At 39.8% G+C, this 26,602-nt stretch overlaps 1 protein-coding gene across 3 annotated transcripts in view; it reads right to left on the bottom strand.

The window, feature by feature from the left end:
- LOC109033176 (zinc transporter ZIP3) overlaps positions 1–26,602 on the bottom strand; it is a 132,070-nt gene that overhangs the window by 65,338 nt on the left and 40,130 nt on the right. The window contains exon 2 of one of the 3 annotated variants that reach the window (XM_072306131.1): positions 1,380–1,441. The exons of the other annotated variants lie outside the window; for them this stretch is intronic. Within the exon in view, the coding sequence (XP_072162232.1) occupies positions 1,395–1,441 (47 nt within the window). The 3' untranslated portion in view covers positions 1,380–1,394. Of the gene's footprint in view, positions 1–1,379; positions 1,442–26,602 lie in introns of those variants that run through there. 3 annotated transcript variants of the gene reach the window in all.

The raw sequence follows: 26,602 nt of genomic DNA, 5'->3' as shown, positions 1-26,602 counted from the left end.
TGCCAAATTTCCTCTTTGAAAATATTTAATTTCGAAGATTGAATATTTTTCCTTGATAATTTCAGACTTATCAGATCAAATCACAAGCGGAATCTTTTGAAAAATCGGAGTGGAGCCCAATATTCACAAATTTTCCTGGAGATTTATGATTTGTCGAAGGAAATTTGGCAACGTCTGATGGCCCATTCGGCATTCATACTCAGCACGGCAGTCTTCGGGATTAGTTTTAGAATCAGATAATTCTATCCGAAATAACTTTACAATTCCACGCCCTCATGCGCAACACTTTATTTCAACTCATAACCTTCCCATAGATTTTCATAAATTATTATCAGGATCCAGGGAAAGTGCGTCTATTTTTACCGTTGGCCAACCGCCTCTGCTGACGGATGAACAGGCCTAAATATACAGCTCGGCTCGAATTTCTTCGGGCTCTAAAAGGTCAAGTTCACTTCGGTGACTCAGAGCACGGCTGGTCATCCGTCAAAACCACCCCTCAGAGCCCATTGTTCACTTTCACTGCACAATCTCAGGTCGCCATTGTTTAAGCGCGTAGCTGAAGCCAAACACCCGTCACTTGTATCGATTGTCGGTCGCGGCGCATTTAAACGGAACCGCGTTCTTTTGACGTATCTAAACTTCAACGTGGGCCACGAGCCCCGCAAAGCTCTTGACTCTCAGAGCTCGAGGAGAGATGCAGATAAGTGTTTTTTGCAGGGCGGTCCGTTTTAGTCACCCATGAGCGACGGCATTTGTTGCCGCTCGCCTTGCTAACTAATTACCGTTCCAATGGCATCGAAAGCTCACACAGAATAAGTTCGTTAAGGCTACTCTACTACTACTAAGGTCTTTGGTTGATGAGACGCGGATGTTCATTGCTTGGTCCTCATGTTCACTCTTGACTGGTAATTTTTAGATGTCGCACAGTGGGATAGCGTCGATGGGAGAAGTCGGACAAAATTTGAACACTTTAAACACTTATAACTCCGTTTATACAAAACTTTGAGGTTCTAAAAGTGGCATAATTGCTTTCCTCGTAAAGACTCCTTAGGAACGCATCTCTTGAAATATAAAATGTGACGAAATTAACAACAAAATTTGCAGTTTTATAATAAAAAATGTAATGTCTGACCTCCCTGATTTACTCTATCCAGTGTGTGCCAGGTCAGGGTTACTTCATGCAGGCCTAAAATCAAGCTCTATTTTAAATAATTACTATCCTGTGACCTCAAATGCTACATCCCTTGTCAGACTGTCGTTGCGGTCACCACGTGACAAATTTCTTTGCTTTTAGATCAATTTGCCACAATGGTGGAAATTTTAAGATATATACTCTACTAGATCTAAAAAAATATATGCGTATTTTGCATGCAAAGCCTCCAAGAAAATCGGTCTCACTCACCGCCGTAATCGAAAGAGCAGTGAACAGAACAGTACTCACCTGTAAAAAACGAAAGTTAAACATTAATCAGCTGGAAAAAAATACGACAAGGTGAAAAGAAAACATAAGATATGCAATATTTGAGGAGCTCAGACTCTCTCCTGCAACAATATTTCGACAATTGCGATGATGCGCCGGGTGCCCGCATCTTCGAGGAATCGGTTTGAGTAACGCATTTGAGGCAGCAATCCATCTGGAGCGTTTAGACATGGACATGTGGGTATCTGGCGTAGGATCAATCACCTGACCACACCTGTGAATATTAAAACGTAAGCTTGCTGTTGATCAATTAAAGCTCTGGTCAAGCTTTAACTACAGACCTCGAGACACGGGAATTACGACGGGCAAAACCGGCGAATGACCCGGATTCGAAGCCAGGACTTTCGCAACCAAGCGACCGCGCTACGAGCGAGCTACCTACCGCACGGCTATTTCTACAAACTTCGTCGATGCTAACAAGGGAGAGTCTACGTGCGGAACTGACTCGTCAAATTCAAAAAGAAACTCGCTCGATCAAAGGATATAAAGTCATCGTATGAGCCGCGGTCTTTTAAACTTTACAAATTCGTCCCTTTGTACATGCTAAAAAGGTCTCCAAAATCTTAATGTAAACCATACGGCGCCGTCTTCAAGAAAAGAGCTGTTAAGGAACGACACTGAATGCGGCCCTAGATGCACCATACGGCAGAATATCTTTTCCGCACGAAGTATACATTTGTGGTAATTTTTCCGATTATCGTTGCCGCACAAAACGCAAACGCAACAGGAAATATTGACTGCAACACATACGTTTTATACTTACAAATACATCACTCGCTTACAATTTATGGAAGAAAAAGCAAAAATTAAGAAGGAGTTGAAGTAAAGCACGCAGATGAAAATGGAAAATTCACGGACGAAAATCTGGATCCTGACGATCCCTGTTGGACTGCTGAGTATAAGGTGAGAAATAATTAAATTTGTTCAATCATTGTTCACTCATTTTTCTTAAATATGCCTCATATTTTTCTCGACGTTGCTACATACTAAAAAAATTATTTATGCGAAAATGATTTTGTGCGGCAACGATAATCGGAAAAATTACCACAAATGTACTTTGTACGGAAAAGATAGCCAGCCCACCATACAATAGGAAGCCTTTAATTAGGTAATTTTTCTAGCTCCTATTCCCTTCTCCATCAGTAAGTTAGGCGCCTATACACCGCCCTGCGCTGCTACAGGCGCGTCTGTATATGTGTTTCTCATAGAGATTTACTATCCGTAGACATCAGAGGGAATAGGCAGTAGGCACATCCATGCACCGGGCTTTTCACATTTTCAGGGCTTAGGGCCGAGTAGAATTCTGCAGATCCACGCGCCGGCTCCGTGAAAATATGACAGAATTCGAACCCGCGGGACCTATTCTGCCGTGCTTAGAAAAAACGCCGTATAAACCTTCAGGCGTTGCCAAACTTCCTTTGATAACACACGAATTTCCTGGTAAACTTATGAATATTCCTCTTCCAATTTTCTAGATAATTTTGTTCGCAATTTCGCCTAAAGTTCCTGAAAATTTCGAGGAAAAATATTCATCAATTTTCTCAGAAATGAACATTATAACAAAGGAAATTTGGCAACTCTCGAATGCTCATACGGCGTTCTCCTTTACCACGGCAGTATTGACCCAGAGTCAGACGCGATGACCACGAGGCCAACCCCAACCTGCCCGGCAAAAAAAGAAAATAAAAATAAGCGTGTAGTTCAAAAAAGAGTGATGCTGATGTCTAAGCGCTGTTTATGATCTATTTTATCTCATTACAGATGAGCGGGTCCCGAAAGTCATCGTAACGCGAACGCAATCGATTTAGCTCCACCGTGGACAAAAGACCGTTGCAATTTTCACAGCTCTTTACCCGCAAATCCCGGGAATCGAAGGGACGCAGGATTTCCGCGGTGGCGAGTCCCCGGTCCAGGTCCCGCTCGTTCCCGATCACTGATGACTTTATGACTCGATTACGGAGAACGTGTTCCATCGGTTTGTTTTATTACACTTGCCGGGAATCGATTCTTGAATCCTTATCGAAATACTTCGATATATAAATCCCTATCTTGGCAATTCTATAAATCGATCGAAGACATTCGAGGACTCAATAATCGACGCGGGGTCGCATGATCAGTGATAGTGGGTCGGAGCTCGTCGGAGCGTTATACAATGTTACTTGCACTGCGAATGTTGAAGTGTCTCAAAGACACAATGGATTTTATTGCGTTCATTCGTTTTCGCAATGCACAAGTCGGAACCCCTATGAGAGTGAAATGTGTATCAAAGCAAAGCTCCGCCCGGTATGTGTGCGAGGGAAGGCGATATTTGAAAATACATTTTATGTGATTGCATATTTGGCCGTAGAATGAGCGCTTTGCGTTCAAAACAAGACTGATTGTAATAGGGGAAAAGAGAGGAAAAACCGCCTTCATTTTTCCTTATTGGCAACACGTTTGAGTCGCATAATCTTACACTGAAAAAAAACACACATTTGATCTAGAGTCCAAACTCTTGAAAACATTGACAAGAAAAAATACTCTTGATTCAATCGGATTTTTGCTTGGATCAAAAGGAAATCCGCTTGAATTAAGAGGCTTGGTTCTTGATTTAAGCTAGATTCTGATTGAATCAAGAGTACTTTTTGTAAAGAGTAATGTTTGTAAGAGTCTGGACTCCAGAACCAATGTGTTTTTTTTTTTGTTTTTTTTTTTCAGTGTAGGATGCGCATTGTTGCATCCACCCGGGTGTTAAGTTAAATCCATGTACTTCGAGTCTTTTACGTTCAATAACAAGACGGATTGATGGGAAGAAAAGCGAAAGCGCCTTAATTTTTATCTATAGGCAACACGGATGATTCCAGAGCAAGAAAAGTTGCATCCAGGCGTTGAGTTACATCAATTTACCTCGTGCTTTTTACAATTAGAAGCAAGACTGACCGAGGGAAACAAAAGTAGTCTGAGAGCCAGACGATAACAAGTGACCAAATCGTGACAGAAGTTTTGACCACTTATTTTTACACTGACACGGAAGATGATTGTCTGCAGCACGTACTGGCGCTCACTACAAAGTGGCAGACGACCATTTCACGTGTCAGTGCATGTAAGGCTATCGATTTAAGTGCTCAAAACTTAAGTCACGAGTTTGTTACTAACAGGGTGTATACTAAACCAGGCTGGCCAAAAATCAGTACTTTTTCAGTACATTCCCAAGATTTTCAGTACCTCCTCAAGGTGAAAATTCGGTACTTTTTCAATACCTCCAATAATTGACGAAATTCGAAAAATTTCAAAAATTTGAATTTCTCGCTCTCATTGCGACAAAAATGACAACAAATAAAAAAAAATTCCGAACCTCCTTTCGGAATTTCCGCACTTTTTCGGTACTTCCGGACCGTCCTTAAAAAAGTCGTACTGTATTTCCGGACTTTCTGGAAATTCCGGACTTGTAGACAGACACCCTGCCTAAATATCGTCCGGTTCTTGGACTGAAGCAAAAAGTCTACATTTTGATCTTGAAAAATGTATACTTACCACTGCTTCCAGCAAATGCCACTAGCTATCTAAGTTGAAAAAATATGGTAAAGTTGAGATTGCACTGTGCAGTCTCAACTTTACTATTGTGTGTGCACTGTGCACTTTACCATCTTTTTTCAACTTAGGTAGTGGTATTTGGTGGAACCAGCGCAGCGGTACCAATTTTTCTCGAAAAATGTTGTTCATAAAAAGTTTAATCTTAAACTCACAGGAGCTGTATTTCCAGGCGTATGCCCTCGATTCCCATACCTAATACCGCGCTGCTGAAGGTCAGTTCAGTGCGGTCAGCACAGCGGTTATGCAGCATGGAGCCGGGTGGTCAGCGGGCTGCGCTGCGCTGCGGGCAGCCGTGCTTGCAGTCAAAGTCACGAGATAGCCTCAAGCCTCCATCGGTGGAACTGACCGCTGACCGCTAGCCGTGCCTTACTCCCCGCAAAGCTTGGGCAAAAGAAACGGACCTCGGCATTGATCGGTGAATGAACTTACCCGCCTTCAAGTCTTCGGAATCAACCGCAAACAAACATCAAAATGAAGAGTGCAGGCAGAGGATCGGAGTTCATTTTGTGTGAGAAGTGCGATGACCTCTCAAAGCTGCTTCGGAGAGAATCAAAACATTCGAGTTTTGATTCAGAGATTTTCTGACCATATCTAGCGCTGGTTTTGCGCACATTGAGCAATATATTTACCCAAACAAGGTGGTGAAATATTGCTGGGTCCACTCTATTTTGCGGGAAAACGAGGCTAAAAAGTTCACAAACAATTAATAGAGTCAAAAATTGTTGAGCTTTAACTTTGTTACATAAAGTTCGGGCCACGTTTGTTTTTTCTTGTTTATCCAAACATATAAGTAGATTGTTGCCAACAATAATGAGCTGCTGTATTCGGAATGGAACTTTTTAGCGACTACGGCCCGAACTTGACACAGCGAACAATCTGTGTGTTTGTGGCACTATACGAGTAATCAAACAAAATGCTCGAGGAAACACGTACATCTTTTCTCAGCATCATGCGTTAGAACTAGAATGGTTCCTCCTTTTTAATAGAGGAATTGGGCACTTGACCTGACTTAACTAATGAAAGATACAGTTTTGGAATTTTTTATGCTAACCCAGTAAATGAGCCATCTTGTAAGTCGTGTCCATTTTTAGAGAAAAATACTATTTCTACGCATAAATTAGACTAGAAGTTCCCATTTACGCCAAAAGATGGGTGCAGAGGCGAGTCCACTAATTATCTACAATAGGCAATGCAGGCACAAAGAATCTGTTGGTAACCTCATTTTTTTCCGTATGTTAGGCATTACACGTTTGTCTTTGGTATCCGTACTGCAATCATGATTCTTAATCGATTTTACCTTAAGCTAAACTGACCCCGAGTAAGAAAATAAATATTGGTATTTGTACGAAAAAATCATGTAATTTTCCGAAATTCTCATAAATACGACTTAAAATTTCAAAAATTATGAATAGATCAGTCAACATCGACTATTTCAAATCAGAACGGTGGATTTATCTTGGTGATATTGGTATTTGTACCAAAAAATCATGTACTTCTCCGAAATTCTCATGAATACGACTTAAAATTTCAGAAATTATGAATGGATCATTCAACATCGACTATTTCAAATCAGAACGGTGTATTTACCTTTGGTTAGGTTATACGTACAAATCAACAGAAAAGTAAAATGTTACGTTCTTTTGTCCTTGATGGAAAGATGCGTAACACTTAAGGGAACACATAATCAACAGGTCGTGGTTCAACTTTCATGCGTTTACCGGGCAATGGCGTCATGCACCAACATCCGAACAAAATAAAAAAACAATTCTTAAAGCGTTGTTGGTGTCAATCGGGGCCCATGTTGCGTTCCCGCTCCGTAGTACATACGTGGAAATAACTGCGTAACTACTCAAACACGTTCAAGTGAAGTCCGAAAGAACTCTTACATGAAGGGGCCCATCAGAGCATGGACATGTGAGGTTTCAAACGGGCGATTCACTTATCAACTACCCAGGCGGGCGCACGATTTAGCCATCCACAGGTGTTTATCGAGACGTGATGCAATGCAGCGGAATTGCTCCGACAAACGGGAATGTGAACGTTACTTTTCGCGAAGATCGTTGCGTTGCACTTTCGATACCTGCCCCCCCCCCCCCCTCCCAATCGTTGTTTTTCGTATTCTTCTGTGCTAAGGAAGAACGCCGTATAAGCATTCGAGAGTTGCTAAATTTCCTTCGATGTAAAATGTTCATTGTTGCGGAACGTTATGAATATTTTTCATTCCAATTTTTAGGAACTTCAGGTGAAATTGCGCACAGAGTTATCTGCAAAATTGGAAGGAAATTTTTCACAAGTTTATCAGGCAATTCGTGCTTCATCAAAGGAAATTTGGCAACGCCTGAAGGTTTATATGACGTTTTTCCTCAGCACGGCAGTATTCTCGAGCTTATTGTTAGATCGAAGCTCATAACTCACCAACGAACTACACCTCTAGAATGGCTGACCAGTGTTAGAGACCCGGAACGTTTTGAAGTTGATGTAGGTTAGGTTTACTTGGGCTCACACAGCAGGCTGCCATCTAAACCCATGTCAGACGCTGCCCGCTGCCCGCTTTGCCGAATATTGTTGAATAAAGTGATAGCAATGAAAAGATTGCTGAACAATCGCACCTCAAAAGGTTTTCTTTACTCAAAAATTAGGAACTATGGAAGAAAACCTCAAAAAAATGAAAGTTTACAAAGGTTTAAATTTTCACATGTAATCCTTATGGGCAAGACGCAGCAGAAATGGAGATTGAGGTTAGCTATACTTGGGCTTTCACCCCCCTCCTGCCTTCAAAAACCGGCCCATGCGCGTTACGCAGGTTCGCTATCTCGCGGCCATTCTAGAGGTGTAGTTCGTTGTAACTCACGAAGCGCCTACGCACTATACGCCGAAAAACAAAATATTTAGGGTGCGATGTGATCTATTCCTCACGAGGAACATCTGGAAGCGAGGTGCGCGCGAATTAAGAGGTTATTTTGACCGCGCTAACGACTTGGAGTTAACATGCTTCGTGGTCTTCTGGAGTGAGATTCACCCAAGACGCTTAGAACGTCAGAACACTTCGGATCAAGATGGATCTAGAGTTTTGAATCCTAACGGTTTAACTACCTGAATCGATGATTTCAGAAGAGAAGACCTCTTTTTTTTAAAATTTATCACGAAGAGCAAGATATTACCCGAAAAGGGATTTACAAATTGTGTGGCAATGAGTAAATTTAGAAAAAAACTGGACGATACAAGGAATACCGGAGCTGAGAAGGGAGAAAATATCAAAAAGAGCATGGCCCTTTTTCGAAATTGTTGGTAATTTACATGATTGATTTTTGAACATTTTCGCGTAATTAACAGGATTCCTACATTTTTCGGAATTTTTCCTTTGAAAAAACGTCATTTTGGAGTTTATACTATAACAGTAGATCGCATACGTTTATGATGAAGTATATGACAAGTCAAATTACAAAGGCAAACATGTTAATAGTTAATTTGGATTGCGCTAAAACTCCCAAACAGTTTCATGTCTGAATCAGAATGATAGGAAAATCGAAAGATCCCGCAGGAACTCGCGAGTAAAGTAGGAAACATTTATTTAAACAGTAATTTTGGTCGAGCACTGTCATTCGTCCTTAGTCTTTGTGGGAATGGTTCCTTTCCGAATTTTACTGGCACATAGGATCTCTTTAAAAAAAAATGTTCCACGGCAAAACCGCAGCTATGAGCGTTATGGGGCAATTGCATATTTTCCAGGCTGTTTTATAAAACTCTCACGGCATGGACAAATAATTCCGGATCTTTATAGGTAATTTCTGTACTTTTTCAGTGCTTTCGGACCGCCTTCAAATAATCAGTACTATTTTCCGACTTTCCGGACCGGTAGACACCCTGATGGAGCATTCGTGTTGAGCCAGTTGTCAATTGCCTCTGTTCTTGCCCGTTTGAATTTTGATGGAGCATGGCTCTACAACCCGTCTCCATCAAAATATGGCCTTAAGTGAGGAAAAAAGAAGACGGAGGACACTTCAAACTCAGCGTCATATTGATGATTCGACACGGAATATCAGCATGCGGATTGTCATTGAACTTGGAGGGTATCGACTTATCGGCGCGGCGGCGGCGGCGGCGTTGTTAATGCCGGAGGAAAACCGCACAACGCGGAGTTTTGCAATTTATCCGCTGCAATTAGTGTATGGCATTCGACAACAATGCTGCCGTGCTAAGGAAAAACGCCGTATGAACCTTCAGGCGTTGCCAAATTTCCTTTGAAAAATCACTAATTTTCAAAATCATTCACGGATATTTTTCTTCCAATTTCTCAGGTAATTTAGTTTGCAATTGGATCTAAGAAGTCTGAAAATTGCGAGGAAAAATATCGATAACTTTCTTCAAAAATGAATGTTTTCCGAGAGGAAATTTGGCAACTCTCGAATGTTCATACGGCGTTCTTCCTCAGCACGGCAGAATGGGATATCAACAAAGGCGAAGCCACACGCGTAGCCTTGCGGAACGAATCGAATGCATAAAGTTCACTGGACGTCCAACTTTTTTGTTTGTTTAATCGACGACGGCCGACGGGTGATACGCTTCTCTGTTTCAAAACATTTTGACCGCGTGCGAAACCACATCGAGTGACGCATCACGCAGTGCATTGACTGAAAAGACAAGTGGTTGACCGCTACCTTTGATGTGAACAGTAAAATTGATGTAAAATTGTGCTAACCGCTGCAATGGGAAAAAAGTCACTTGGGTCCAGAGTTAAGACTGCACTGGAAAAAAAAACCCCATTGGATCTAGAGTCCAGACTCTTGAAAACATTGACAAGAAATAGGACTCTTGATTCAATCAGATTTAAGCTTAAATCAAAAGGAAATCCGCTCAAATTAAGAGGCTTGGTTCTTGATTTAAGCTTAAATCTAATTGAATCAAAAATATTTTTTCTTGTCGATGTTTTTAAGAGTCCGGACTCTAGATCCAATGTGTTTTTTTTCCAGTGTGTTGAAAAATTTGACGAGAAAAAATACTATCGATTCCATCGGATTTTTGCTTGAATCAAAAGAAAATCCGCTTTCATTTAGAGACTCGGCCCTTAATTTAAGCAAAAATCCGCGTGAACGAGAAAACATTTTACTTGTCTTTGTTAAGAGTCGGGATTCTGGATCCAAGAGACTTTTTTTCCAGTGTAGAGAAAACGGACTGAGTTTAACAAAAACATACTAAGAAGCATATTGAAAAAAAGAGTAATGAGTGGCTGCATATCATTAGTACGTTTCTGAATTCGTTGACAGTGTGTTCATGAGTGCACGACGAGATTGTAGAAAAATCTCAAACGCCAACGTCGTTCCTTATTCCTGTTTTAAGAAATAACGACTAGACGAGTAATTATTAACGCACAGAGAAGAGAAGGGAGGAAAGTACAAACAAGTTAACTGCAGCCGAGACGAAAATAGTAATTAAAGAGCCAGGTACTGGGGCACAAACGAGGCGATTCCAGTTAAATATAAACGCTTTGGAAAATGGTGGTGGATTTTTCTCTGTGCGTTCCTCCGCTTGGGGTGATTAGTCGTCACAAACAGTACAGCGACAGGCTTTCCCTCTCTTGTTTCGAAACATCAGGGTTGGTAAAGAAGTAGTCGCAGAAAATAAATCGTACTACCAAAAACTTTAGATTATTGAAAATATTTAGATTTTTAGGTGGATCCTCAGCACTTGAGAGAACGATTCAACAGTGAATCGAGTGACTGATAATATTATCAGTAGATTTTTAAATTATAATTTAAAAACCTCCGAGAATCTCTTCAGGCTGGAGTTCATCAGGTATTTCTACACAAAATTTGACAGAGAAAAATTATCAAAAACCCCCAAAATCACGTTCTGAGTCAATTTCGCAAATCGAAAGGGGGAAGCGATTTCCGATATTCACACTTACAATTATTCATGTGGTTTAAAGTACGCAACAGGCAATAGTGCCTTATTAAGTAAAGCCTTTTCACTTTTTCCACCCGCCAAATGTCTTAAACATGTTTTGAAGGGTGATTTATTGCACACTTCTCGAACACCCTTTCATGTTAGGGTTTTCAGGGTGTTCCTGTTCCTTGATAGCCTGCCGCGCCGCGCCGTGCGGTGGATCGAGTCAATAGGAGAGGTTGGACAAAATTCGGAAACTTTAAACGCTTATAACTCCGTTTAGACGAAACTTTGAGGTTCTAAAAGTTGTTTCATTGGTTTCCTCGTAAAACTTTCTGCCCTGACCATCCTTTGAAATTAAAAATGTGACAAAATAAACATCAAAATTTTCGGTTTAAGTCAAAAATTTCATGTCCGACCTCTTTGACTCGATCCACTGTGCGCCGGTCAAAATATTGAAGCATCTAATCGCTGCGGAGAGTCTTTAAATTGAACAGACACATTAGTGATGTTACACTTCATGACTTATTTTTTTACATACATTAGCGGACAAAATACGAAGTAAATGGATCCGACTCCTAGATGCAACTATTCGTGTTCAGCTGTCAGCCGTGTTGCCTATACATAAAAATGTAGGCGTTTTTGCTTTCCTCTCCCTCGGTCAGTCTTGTTTGAAAGGGCAGGGTTCATTTTACAAGGCCGAGTAAGTCAGGTTTGAATTTTTTTTTAATTTTCTTTTAAGCCACATACAAGCAGCGAGAAAAGTGGACACAAGATCAGAAGAAAAAACTGAACAAATTTGATCAAATGCTTTGAAAATATTCTTAAAAATCCAACATTTTCGTTTTGATTGTCCCACCGGAAATAATATCCTCGATTCTTAATTGCGAATCTGACACTAACTTATAGTTCAAACCTGTTTAAATTTGACCGACATTTGTCTTGATTATTTTTATAACTTCAGTAAGAAATAGACAGATTGAGTGTCTCTAGTTTCCCAGTGGGTTATTGAAAGTTGCAAAATCGTAAGGTCTCGTGCGAATCATTTAGTCTCTTTATTCCTCAGCTTACAGATTTTGGCGCTTAAGACCTTTTAAAAGTAAACTGTTCAATTATCATTATTTGCATCCCGAATCAGAGCCTCGGTGTTTCCTTCCTTCCGATACCACTGCACGCCAGACAGGAGATCGGTGCAGTGGCGTGGCGTAAATTGCGATACATCGATTGTTATGCCATTTAAACCTATGGTAAAGAATCGATTATAAAGGTGTTCGCTGCGAACACCCTGTTTATCGATCCTTTTCAATAGTTTTAAATGGCATAACAATCGATATATCGCAATTCACGCCGCGCCAGACAGGAGATCGGTGGTGTCGGTTCTACTTTTCCGTGTGAAGGTGGAACGCTTTTATAGGCCTATAGACAGTGCACCATTCTCCTCTATAAAACGTGTAATTTTCTATATAAAAAAAAAGAATGAAAAAATAAAAAAATAAAAAAAAATGTACGTGGTTTTCCTCAAATTTTTCAGGGAAGTTTTTCCGCAATTCGATCTGAATTATCTGAAAATTTCAAGGAAGAATATTCTCAACAAAAAATACACATTTTTTCAAGGGTAATTCGGCAACAATGAAATGCTGATAAGGCGTTTTCCCTTACCACGACAATACGCATTTCCTCCGATCATTGATACCGATCCTCAATGATTCTCGTGCTTGCCGAAAGCCGCGTATCTGCGTTCATTTTCAACGTTGAGTTGAGCGGTTCTTGGTTAGCGTGGCGGATTTGGCGTTCATGTTCAGTGCCGTGTAATTACCCGGCTGCTCGGGCGCGGAAGGTTACCCACTTGCGTTCCTTCATCCCCGGCCGCTGAGATCATTGTCTCACGTTGAGATCAAACGATGGAATACGCCATCAGTGGCGTGGCGTGCTTTGCGATATATCGATTGTTATGCCATTTAAACCTATGGAAAAGGATCGATTAACAGGGTGTTCGCAGCGAACACCTTAATAATCGATTCTTTACCATAGGTTTAAATGGCATAACAATCGACATATCGCAATTCAAGCCACGCCACTGCACGCCATGACTCACTCACCGCGGCCCTGAGCCACCTGCGGCACCATCCATTGTCGGCTAAACGTCGGATTGGAACGAACAAAAAGAGGATATCTACCAAACATTTATGATACGAATTCATCAGTTGCGTGCGTCGCCAAATCTCTTCGTCGTTTCCTGCACGAAGGAACGCTGCTTTGCTACACGGAGAAAAAAAACTCGTGCGTGGGACCCGAAGTTTAGGTCATATGGATCTCTGAAGTTTTCAGATTGAGCATCTGAACACTTTAGGTCTAGCTGCCGAAGTTCGGATCATACATCTGAAACTTCAGTTCTTACATCTGAAGTACTTCAGATGTGAGAACCGAAGTACTTCGGATGTGAGAACCGAAGTACCTCAGATGTAAGAACTGAAGTTTCAGATGTATGATCCGAACTTCGGCAGCTAGACCTAAAGTGTTCAGATGCTCAATCTGAAAACTTCAGAGATCCATATGACCTAAACTTCGGGTCCCACGCACGAGTTTTTTTTCTCCGTGTAAGAAAGAACGCCGTACACTGGAAAAAAAAACACATTAGATCTAGAGTCCAGACTCTAAAAACATTGAAAAGGAAAAATACTCATGATTCAATCAGATTTTTGCTTAAATCAAAAGGAAATCCGCTCAAATTAAGAGGCTATTGGTTCTTGATTTAAGCAAAAATCCGATTGAATCAAGAGCATTTTTTCTTGTCGATATTTTTAAGAGTCTGGACTCTAGATCTAATGTGTTTTTTCCAGTGTATGAACATTCGAGAGTTACCAAATTTCCTTCGATAAAATGTTCATTTCCGAGGAAACTAATGAATGTTTTCCCTTAAAATTTTCAGAACTTTTCGGTGGAATTGCGAACAAAATTATCTGAAAAATTGGAAGAAAAATATTCACAAGTTTACCAAGAAATTTGTGTTTAATCAAGGGAAATTTGGCAATGCCTGAAGGTTCATACGGCGTTCTTCCTTAGCACGGCAGAACGTAACTCCATTCCAAGGTTGCGAAATTAACTCAAAGAATTCGAATTCTCACGAGAAGCCGCCCGTGCAATTTTTGTCCAAAATTTTTCTGAGTTTTGCACGAGATCAGAGGAAAAATCCGTGAAATTTTCAGGAAGAAATGCCCAAGATTTTCCTAGTAAAAATGCAATATACGGGGGGAAAGGCAACATCTAAATGTAGTTACGTTCTTTCGTCAGAGTAGCAACGTCTTCTTGATGGATGAACAAGCGTATTTAATTTCTGGATCGGATTATAAGGTTAGAGCTGGTCGGATTCATGACTATATGCCACGTGCGCCAAGATATTAACCAATCAGATTAAGGAGACTTTAAAGTTGTAGCAAAAATAAAATGCTTGCAATCCATCAATTTCAACTTTTTAAAGATTGGGTTGACGAACGATTTTTTTGAAGTTCATCATTCATTTCCCGACATAAGGTTCTTTTTATAGTCATGTGATGTTTTCATAATAAAGCCGCATTTACTTCCTTATGACTTAAAATTGTAGCTTTAACTGCATCATTTTTAAATTCGTTTCAATACGACCTCACTCCGTCAACCCCACCGACCTTTATTTTTATTCCTTGTTCATTTATACATTTTTTACAAATCCATGTTAATATATTTACATGCTTAGTTGTGCAATTTTTGGTACGGTTCCTCACCCTGTTCTTTGACAAAATCACGGGAATGACACCCCTCAGAAAGACAAGTAAAGTAAGTTTGACAAAATTAAGCGCAGATCCAAGTAAAGCAAAAGTGAAGTGGAGAAAAATTGATAAAAATACATTCTTTCGGCAGCATTGGGGCTCTTTCATTCTTGCGGTTTAAAGGAATGGTTATTTATTTTAATTTCGTAGACAGCTTTTCCCCGTTTTTCAAACGCTCTTCTCTTGCCTTTTTTCGTGGGGTAGAGCGACGATCATGATTGACGGTAATCTATTCAACCATTTTTTGATAGGAAAGAGCCTCTATCGACGGTAAAAAATGTCGAGCTTGTGGTATTTCTAAGCTTTTGAAGGAGGCTGGGCGTTTGAAAAGGTTCTTTCAGCGCAGATTACGCTCGGCGGCGAACAGAATGTTGTTCAACGTGACGAAGGAAAACGCCGAGAAGTGAAACCAAAAGCAGGAAACGACTTGAAAAGATAAAAAATCAATTTTATTAAGTTTCACGCGAGTGTAAATTGGACGTATTTATGCTGAGAGGAACTTTGTGCAAATGAGTGTGTTGTTAAACGGAAACTTTCTTGAGAGACTTCGTAAAAAATTGGTAGCCGTGCAAATTTTAATTACGGTTAAAACACGGTACCATTCGGGCGTGCTAAGGAGTAACGACGTATAGTCTTTAGTCGTTGTCAGATTTCCTTTAATAAAAACGAATGTCATGGGAAAACCCTGAATATTTTTCTTGAAATGTTCCAGGCAATTTTGTTCGCCACTTCATCTGACGTATCTTAAAATTTCAAGGAGAAATATGAATAACAATCCTCAAAAATACACGTTTTATCCGGGGAAATCTGGCAACTCTCGAATGTTCATACGGCGTTTTTCCTTAGCATGGCAGTATTGTAAAACGGCGTTGAAATGTGATCTCGTTTTTACGTTAGCACAAGCTGGAAAAAAGTATTCTGAAAAGGCGCACTCTTTTGCACTTTCGAGCGGGTTATTACTCCAGTGGAATGAAGGGGTGTATTTATTTGTTTAGGTGGAGAGTAGCAAAGTCACGTTATATTTAACGCTGTGCGCCGGGTGCTTGGGTATCGTTATTTCCGCGGGGGTAGAGTACCCGCAGGGGCAGCTCATAAATTCCTCAGTGAGATCTACCCCCAGCCCCTGCCCCACCCCTCTCTTATGCGCTCTGTCTCCATTCCAGTCCAAAGTGGATGGAATAAAGACATAAATCCTAGTAGCTTCACGACTGACCGCGTTTTCGCGCCGAGACCTCGCGAGTTTTTCAGTTAGATTTAATTACTCCCAAGTGCAATGCTGCCAGGTTTCACACAGACATGCACCGTACCCAGTCTTAATCAATGGGTCTCTTGCAAACTATTGCTGGTGCGAATAGAAGAGTTGCCTCATATTTGCTGCAATTGTCATCATGAAATGCATACGAGAAGCGTGAGGAAACATTACAACTTTTCCAAAATATCAAGATTTTGTCGCTAATTTTTTTTGTAAATGGGGTGATTTTCTAATTAAATTTTTCTTCTTCTCCTCCTTTCTTTGTCTTTTTACCTCTCTCCTTTTTATTTCGCTATTTCCCTCTCTCACGAAAAAAGAGGTAGGGGTCAAGGCCAAATTTGGACAATTCCAATAAATTGTGATTGTACCCCCAATTAATTGTGGCAGTACTCCAATAAATTAGGTTACTAACCCAAATGTTACGGTACCATCCCAACTTGAGTTGCGTTGCTGCCAAAATTAATTGGAAAAGACCATATCATCCAAGAAATTGGGTTAGAGCCACAATTTCAGGGGATAACCCCCTCACACTTTGTTCCTTGCTTTCTCTACCTATTTCCCTTTTACTGATAACTGTGCGGACTCCTCTAAATTTGTAAGGTGTTAATGGCTAAATTTATGATAAAGCATATGTAAATAAATTGATTAATCAGCCAACCAAACATCTTTGTTAAAGACAAACAAATCAAAAACTATGGAAACATTTCTAATTATTATGATACGCATGTACACTGGAAAAAAAGAAACACATTGGATCTAGAGTCCAGACTCTTAAAAACATCGACAAGAAAATGTACTCTTGATTCAATCAGAATCTAGCTTAAACCAAGAACCAAGCCTCTTAATTTGAGCGGATTTGTTTTGATTCAAGCAAAAATCCGATTGAATTAGGAGTATTTTTTCTTGTCAATGTTTTCAAGAGTCTGGATTCTAGATCCAATGTGTTTTTTTTCCAGTGTACATCCATCATTATACCAGTGTCCCTCCCTTCAAATAGTAGAAAAGGTGACAATAGTAAATTTTGGCAGCTATGCAGTGTGGGTGTTTCAGCGCCACTAGTAAGTTGGGCAGCGGCTGGTTAAAACAGATTCCCGTAATCACCAATTGGCCTCTTGACGGGCTTACGTAACTTCAGGCGAGTGCAAAGCGCAGCGGTCTAGAGGTTAAAACGAAGCCAAGTTCGCTAGAATTAGGTCAGGTTCGGTTCCAAAACCGCCCCCTTAAGTCTCCCTGGAGCCATCATTATTTCGGACGACTGGACACACAGAAACAGACTTAGCGGATGCGTGACTTTCAACTCCCCGGCCTCTCAGAGAAAGGGTGGCGACAATATTTCAGGTGAATCTTCAGGGACTCGTATTGTAGGAAATTCTACTGCGCAGGGAGGAGAACGCCACCGTTGTATTGTGATTTTTAATGATAACGTCAATAGTGTTCGTATAGCTTTGCCGCAAGTCCTTGAATTAATGCGTGAGTCAGGGAGTTCTGTTAGAATTGAGGAGTCATTAATTGTAGCCAGAGCATCCTTTTTCCTAATGACATCAAAAAGGATGAGAGATGTAATCTCCGAAGCTCCAAAAAGTGACCCAACAAAAAAGGCGGATTGAGTTAAATGACTTTAACACGACTAATCATGAGGAATCGCTCTTAGCGGTTACATATCCTTCTCGGACCATGAGCTATGTCTCTTTTCCCTCTTGGTATCCCACAAGAGAGAGTAGGATCAATTTCTAGACTTTGCTATTGAACTTTCAGATCTCATTTGCAGTCTTTCAAGATCTAGACATGCTGCTAGAACTTTCGAGTCCTAAAATATAATAAAGCTAACGTGTTATAGCTGATTTTTGTAGCCAAACTTAAGCGGCGCGACATAATAGGTTTTTAGAACTAACGCTGAAGAGTGAAGGTTTATATTCAAGATGATATGATGGTAACGTTTTGACGACATTACTTTTCACAATCAGAAACATTCGTGGTTACAAGGAGTACCTACCTGGCCGCTACACGGCCCAAACCTCTGAAGACGCTCCTTTTCTTGTAGCCGCAACGTTAATGAGATTCATATTTAACGATGTGCGTATTAAAAAAAATAAAAAAATAAAAAAATAGATAAATAAAAAAATAAATAAATAAATAAATAAAAAATAGTACAAAAAATGTAAAAAAATCCTCATTAAGTACGATAGAAACACTACACGTAGTTCAGCTTATCTTCGATTTAGAAATTCCATTCCGCTATCGTGTCAAGAACAGACACAACGACTGAGGAAAAGCTTGAAAAATTATATTCCTTGGAAAACACTAGTGGTTTTGCTTATTGTTCTCTCCCGGCAAATAATTGCCTTGCGTCCTGACCGAGATGCGGCTCGGTGTAACGTCTACGACGCGAAAAAGGTCATGGTCATCCGTATTGTCTGATTATTACTGACTGACTTCATTCGATATTCGATATATTCGATGATTCCACCCAGAACAAATGAACTGTCATAATATCGATTATTTCGCAGCGCTTTTTAGATCGGTGCAACTAAGGGCGATACATTAAATGGCGTAGCTCCTATCACCGAGCAGAGCACGCATCTTCGTCAGAGGAGAAGAAAATATTTAGTCGGGTGGAAGAAGTTTCTCTATGCTGAATGCTTATTAATTTTTAACATATTTAAATCTTTTTAAACAAAACGATAACTGCAATTATTTTAAAAGTATTGATGTAACTGCGATTTCCGACATGCATCTGCCCATAGTAGTCTGTTGCTAACTTTTGCTGAAACCAAAAGAAGAGTTGTCACTCTTGGATTATAACTCAAAAATCACGAGAAAGACTTTAAATTAACTCTGCTCGGTTGTAGTGCTTTTATACTTTTCAGGATGTGACCATGCGATGGCGTTCTTCAAGGTTTTTTTTTTAAAAAAATTCACTGACTAAAGACTATAAAAGCTGCTTAAACAAACTTACGAACTTAGTGCCAGGAAATCTGTCAGATAAAAATAGTTGATACTCACCTGAAACAAAAGAAAGTACATAAGAAAATGAATACATTGATCAAAAATTTTTAAAGAAATTTTGTATTAAAATTTTAATTTAACTTTTAATATAATTTTATTTAATTACTGAATTTTATTTGAAGTATTTCAATGTTTCTTTAATTTTGAGTTTTTTAAATTTTAGTTTTTTTTTAAATTTTAATATTATTTTTTTATTTTCATTCTCCCTGGTAAAAATTGGCGATAAGAGCTGCGTTTCAAAATACCATAGGCATTTTTATAGCCGGCTAAAGAAGGCTACAGAAAATCATATAGCTGGCTGTAGAATGCGGAGAAAATCATACGGCCGGGCTATACGAAGCGATAAAATATTATGCAGCCGGGCTGCAGTTCCTATCGCCAGGCTTTACACTATCGCCTGGCTGTTGCTTTTTCGCCATCGATTATAATAGGCTATAGGAAATTGTGTAGAAATTCGTGTGCTTTGGAAATCATTAAGTTTGATACGGAACCACCTTAATATTTACAAAACACACATTATATTTTCCTTTAATACATATTTTTTTTCATCAATTAAAATGAGAACAATCCATACAGGATGTGCAAACATTTCAAAATCATGAGTTGAATAACGCTGACTCCGCCCAATTAAATATTAGAGCCTAACACAAAGCGGAGCGGCGTGTTAGCAGCGCAGAACGCGCACTGGCGCCTACAAACCTAACGGGATACTTCACGCATTGCGCAACGCGTGAAGTATCCCGTTAGGTTTGTAGGCGCCTATGCGCGTGTCACGCTAGCTGCCCGCCTGCCGCGCCGCAGCGTGCCACGGCGCTTGAAGCAACTATTTCACACCAGAGGTATTGCACAGTATCATACGAAACTGAAGGCGCTCTAATATATTAGGAATGGCAGGCATCTATCAAAAGTACGGAGCTTTCCTCGCAAAATAAGTCAAGATACTGCGGCCCAAAAAGAGAGCAGTAGTCCAAAAACTCACAAAGTCCTATAGCATCCGTAATTAGTAACGTTTAGCATACACTTTATCGCCTGGCTGTTGCTTAATCGCCATCGGCTATAAAAGGCTATAAGAAATTGTGTAGCCGGCTATGGAAGCTATTGGAAATCTAACAGCCGGCTGTAGTTTATGGTATTTTGGAACACAGATTCTACTGCCAATTTTTACCAGGGCTTTTTAATTTTTAATTTATTATTTATTTTTTATTTGATTTTTCTTTTTTCATTTTTGTTATTCATTTTATACACAAAAACTAGTAAAACGAGTTCGACGTCTGTCGGTACATGCATACATTTTTTGTGACATATCTCAAAACACAGAACTTTTTTTCCCGCCTCTCATTAGAGAGAGGACTGTTCATGATCTAGTACGTTCCTCGATCACTCGAGAATCGGGGATGACCTCATTAGTCGAGACTCAACCAATCAGACACCATTGCTCCGCTGCATTTCCGGTCGTGTTTGCGGAATCATGGTAATGCATGAATAACGCCACGAAGACTGATAACATCAAACTTATGTCTACCTACCGTAAAACACGAGGTCATCAACTCATACGATGGTATACATGTAAACAAAATTGAATGTAATAGATCCTCCGTCAATAGTATCGATTCGGTAACCATTTTACCCGCACTGAAAAAAAGTTACGGGCTATGTAGACATACCGTCCGTTCCGGGCTCAGAGGCAGAAACCTCCGGATGCTGGAGCCATAGCTTCGATTACTCCGGGTCCTACGCCCGGAACTTTCGGCCTCATAGCCCGGAACGCAGACGGTATGTCTGTGTAGCTCGTAAATACGGCTTCCACGGCCGGCGTATTTATTTTCACTTTGTGATTTTTCTAAAATCCTCCAGTCTAACATCTAGACTTATTGTTCCCTTTAGATACCCCGTTTTATCCTTTATTAGTATCGATAACTCGCTGATATCAATCCCTCCGATTCCTGACTTGCTGTATTAGGTGTTACCTCTGCTACTCGGTAGTAGCTTTTTGAATTTTTTTCTATATGAATAACTGTGATCTTTTTTACTTTTTGTACCTAAAGTATTGTTGACTAATACAATAGCTCCTTTTGGTGGCTTTATATAAAATACAAGATAAAACAAAACAAAAATATTTCCCTGACTTGGCAACAGATTCGGTAAGAAAATTTTTCTGTGAGATTCAAGCAAAATAAACATTTGAATATAGGCTTGCATGCGGAATGAAAAAAAAAAAAAAAAAACTTTATTCAACCCACGTGCCGCCGCGCCTATTTATAAAAGGGTAGTTTTTGAACACAGGAAAATTATGCTGATACGAAAAGGGGTGTTACGGAATTTATAAATCCGTTTCCTATTCAGAATACGTTCCGATTCTTACATAATAAACACGCTGTAGCAGCGATAACACAACTGTTTACTCTCATATTTTTCTTTCTTTTGTTCATTTTTTTGGGGACTACGTGCTGACCCTCCGAAAGTCGATCTTGCCGCTTAGTCGAAATAAACGCTTTTCTGATACGTGAGAATCACTGCCTCCCCGAATGTAACATTGAGGAATAAATTTGAAAATAACTTCCTCATTCTGAGACAAATGTCAATCTGAGACATCGACAAATCTATGGCTAAAAAGCGAAATCACGTTTCTCCCTGGCGATGTTTCAAAATCTCCGCTATTTCATTTTTTCAAGGAAAGACAAAAGTCAAGTATATAGAATGAATTTTCTAATAGAGAGGAAAAATCAAGGAGGTTCTTATGAGTTTAAGCGTGTTGATTGAAATAAGTATGGAATAAGCACGGTTGTGCGGAAATCAGATGACGGATGAGACCCACAGTTCCATCATCTACCATCAAATTTTTGCAGGCCGCAAAAAATCGATGGTTGATGGTGCGCACCAGTCACCATTTGATCGGAAATGTGTGGAAATTTGAGCGTGTATCTAGGCATTTAGGATTTGGATGACAATTATATACTCGATTCTGATTGGTCCGGTGTTACAACAGTCGTCAATCCGAAAAATTAACCGAATCTAGTCGCGGGAATTCGCCTCGAATATCTTTTTCGCAAAATACGTTGCAAATAATAAATTTTTCGGTTCGAAGACCATGGACGTGACACGCATGCTCGGCAGCACGTTTTGCTCATTCGATCACTTTGTCGGCGTTGCAGCCCTGGTCCGCACCCGTGGTCACTAATTGAAAAATTGAGTCGGAGCAAGAGCACGCCCCGCGGTGCTCACTGTTGCCAAATCATGCGAATATGTAAGGCGGAAAATTCCCTAAAATCATGGAAAATTGCCCACGGTGGGCTCCTTCATTTGTTTTCGATTGGGTTTGCGACCGGACCGGAGTGTTCGTCGAGTCCAATTTACCCGAAGCGAAGCACAGTGAGACGAGTTAACCGAAAAGATCTGACAAGATATATGGAACATTTAAAAGCTCATATCTCCGTCAATGAGAAACGTAGAAGTTTAAGAATGGTTTCATTGATTTTTTCGTAAAATTTACTTTAGTAACCTCCCTTGGAATGTATAATAGATGCGGTATAACAGGGTGTTTAGTTTTTACTTTCTCGCTCCATAGGGTAGAGAGGAAGTATTGTCATCCTCCAAAAAAAAAAAAAAAAAAAAGTTGAAATTTCATCATTTCTAGACGTTTTAAGGTCCCAGGAGTAAAAATAACCATACTTGAAAAAATGTGTGTCCGTCCGTGTGGCGTCCCCCAAATCTGTCTACAGCGATATCTCAGAATCTATCTGTTCGATTTCATTCAAAATTGGCACAGGACACCATATATATGGTCTCCTTATGCACGTCCAACGATTTTGAGGTACGCTAAAATTTGGGGGGGCTACGCTCAATTGTCCATTTTTAGCAAAATCACACGGAAAGCTCATTTTGTAAGACTGTAAATTTTGAAAAATGGCTTTAATTCTTTAAAAATGGGCATCAAGCACATCACCTGGGTCATTAATTTAAGTTCCAAAAAGATCTTTGCACTAAACTCAAAATTCAAGGGATTACGAGGCCCAAAAGTAGGGCACTTTGCTCCGCGACATCACACAAACAGCTCATTTTCAAGGACTGTAAATTTTAGAAACAAATGCCCTTAATTCTTCGAAAGTTAGCATAAGAGCACCACCTGGTTCATTAATTTAAGTTCCTGTGAGGTCTTTGGACTAAACTAAAAATTGAAGGGTTACGCGTCATGTAGCGAGGAGAGCACTTCGGTCAGACGGAGAGCTCATGGACAGTAGATTTTAAAAAAATGCCTTTAATTCTTTAAAAGTTGGCTCAAAAGCACCACCTGAGTCATTAAATAAGTTCCTAAAGGGTCCTTGGACTAATCTCATAATTGCAGAGCATAGGCGTCAATCCATGATGTTACCCTGATTCGCGAATTTGACATGCTAGGAATCGCTGATATGCATCATAACTTTCCAAATCCGAGTATACACGAAGCAAAATTAGACAACATGTCTTCATAAACATTCGAAGCTAAAACCAAGCATGACCGATCAGGACCTGAGAAACCTGACTGTTTCAATCAAATCCTAATTTTAAACTGATTTTTGCCTGCAAAGTGGCCAGTATAAAATCTGGCATTTGAAATCCTATTTAGAACCTCAAATCTGATAGAATCGGGAAACTGATGCTAGACACCCTGTATGAAGAACAAATTTGGAGTTTTAAATAACAAATTTCACGAGCGGTCTCTCCAAATCCACTGTGCGAGGCGCGAAGTTGCAATCAATCGGCGACGTGCGGGTCACTGCGACCGGGACCAGCGAATCAATTGTTGAATCGTTATCGAATGATCTTGATAGATACATAGCATTGCTGAAATAGGGATATATCGATCGAGATTCTTCGATAAGGCTTCAATAATCGACCTGCAGGACCGGCGAGCCTCTGGATCGTTGCACAAACGCTAGTTCGAATTTCAGCTGGGGCAATGCACTAAATTCCAGCAAATTGGTCGTCGTTGTCGTGATTGGCTAAAATCGATGAGAGTCGGTCTCGAGTGGCCTTCTTGGAGAGGAAATAACGAGTATCATGATAGACACGTGTCTCTGGAGCCGGTAAACGTCAATTTTGTACCATTTTTGTGTCATTTTTTCTTGCGAGAGTTGGATAAATTGATAAAAAAGTGCAGAAAATTGACGGAGAAACTGCGAAAAAACCAGAATCTCGGTTTGCGACACTGCCGCGGCTTTCTGTTATTATTGATTTTTTAAATGGATGAGTGCTCAACGTTGACTTACCTGATTTTTCTCGTCTGTGTGAACAATATTTTTTTTAAAATAAAAATGATAATTTTAATTTATTTTTTGAGGACAAAATAAAATGGGAGCGACAATTTTGGAACGAACCGCAAACGAGACTTGCGTTTTCGCAGAGTTTCACCGTCGGAATGTTTATCTCTCTATCTGCGGATCGGGTTGAACATTTGAAATGGTGAGCAGTGGCGTGGCGTGCTTTGCAATATATCCAATGATCTCCAATTTAAAGCTATGGAAAATGATCGATATACAGGGTGTTATATCGCAACGAACACCTTAATAATCGATTCTTTACCATAGCTTCAAATGGAGAAAGATCGATAATCGATAATTTACGCCACGCCACTGGGTGAGCAATTTACGGAAGGGGAGAGATATCACGAAAAAAAAAAATAATTGCTGATTCAGCGATTCAATTGCTAAAAACAGTGAGTGCAATGTTTCAACGCAGATTTTACAACAAAAAAATGCTACTTTAACCACATTGTAAACTAATTTAACCACGGGGGTGGTTAAAGTAGCATTTTTTTGTTGTAAAATCTGCGTTGAAACATTGCACTCACTGTTTTTAGCGATTGAATTGCTGAATCAGCAATTCTTTTTTTTCCGTGTAGTGAAACATTTCATAAAAATGAAAAAATTTCGATGAAAATGATCGCAGAGAGTTCATTGAGGCGTTTTTCTCAATTTTTAGTTCGATGAAGGACAGTAGAATCTTACAACGGAGGACGCTGGGAATTTGGAGTCTTTACAATTAATTTTAGCCAATGCCTACAAAACCTCCCTTCGTTCCACACTTTCGCAAGATAGCGTGCCGTAAGTGGATAAAATCCTATAGAGCCCTCCTTGAGCGTGACAATTGTTTCAAGTGAGTGGAAGAATACGTTCTTGCGAAGACTGTGTGGCCATTATAGAAAATGCGGTCTTGCACATTAATGGAATACTAAGCTTCCATGGGCCACGGTTGCAAAAGGTATTCAGAACATGAAAAAGCCTCCACTCACACTTTAAATTTTTTGCTGGCGTAGTCGCGAATAATAATGAAAATTAGTTTTCTGGGTTTTTCGCACAGCAATATGTATACATTGTTTGAGTTTTCGCATACCACATCTGTTACTTAGACAATAGACCTGATACTATCAGGTGGATGAAAAAATAATTTTACTTTGCAAAATACATTTCAACCACTACAAGGTCATCTTCAGTAGCTAATATTAGTGCAAGCACTGACAAGTTGGAAGTATATAGAAATAACAAACAATTAACATCCTAATAACTAATAATACAAATATCGAGTGTTGGTAAATCCAAATTGCAACTTTTCTAAATCCAATCTAACATAAACATTTCAAATGCTCCGTTTTTGGGTGACAATTTTTGTGCTGCTTGAATTACAACCCTTCAATCAATAACCCATCAATTAATTATTGCCAAAAAACACCGAATTTCAACGATTTAAACAAGAATATCGACGTTTAAACTTATTTACCACTGATCTTCTTTGCGGTGTTTAAAAACCTTCGCTTCTATTCTTTTTTTCAAAAGGGGAACAAATTAACCCCATTCCTTGAAGTTCACTCAGAGTTTTCCTCGCGTAAAGAGGAAAAATCACGGAAGTTCGTAAAAATTGACGTTGAGCACTTCCACATTTAAACATTAAGGTATGGAAGGGACTCTGCGACGTCGCAAACCGAGATACGTGGTTTGGGATGTTTCACCGTCGATATATCGCATAGTGGAAGAGAATTGGCAACGGCCCATCGAAAGCTAACAATATCTAATCTAGTCATAAATTTTCCCACATGCGAGCTAAACCCATTCATGGGGGCTTAGGTTCCGTTTAGCTCTGCTTCCGATCCTCCAATATCCAATATCATCCTTCCTATGCATTAACTTCCGAGGTTATTTTAGAAACTTATTTCTTACGGACTGCGAACCGGTGCTTCCTTAATCTCCGAGTGGGGTCACAGATTTCCGGAAAGCTCTTCACGATCGTCTTTGTTACCAGACTGTGATATCAAAGTTGTAAATTATTGGAGGCTCACAAAGTAACAATAGTGGTTCTGGTCAAAGGATTTTGAGCTTTGTCCGGTGAATCGCTCAAAATAGCAATGAACGGAGAGAAATTATTAATTTCCTTTATTTCTTCTGAGTTATCCTCAAAATGTCTGAGTGCTGTGTTTCTTTAGTTTTTCAGAGGTAGTTCTCACCCAAAGGATTTACAGGCATTTCAGCTCACAAGGCAAAATTCGGGTTACAGGCAAATTATACATTTTTCTTGAATGCTTTTCTTTTTCTTAATTTTTCTTTTTTTGATTTTTCTTTTTTTCTCTCTTCGAGT

Source organism: Bemisia tabaci, chromosome 1 (assembly GCF_918797505.1).
Source record: "Bemisia tabaci chromosome 1, PGI_BMITA_v3".
In the NCBI taxonomy this organism is placed as follows: Eukaryota; Metazoa; Arthropoda; class Insecta; order Hemiptera; family Aleyrodidae; genus Bemisia; species Bemisia tabaci.
This window is presented reverse-complemented; position numbering and strand designations above follow the sequence as displayed.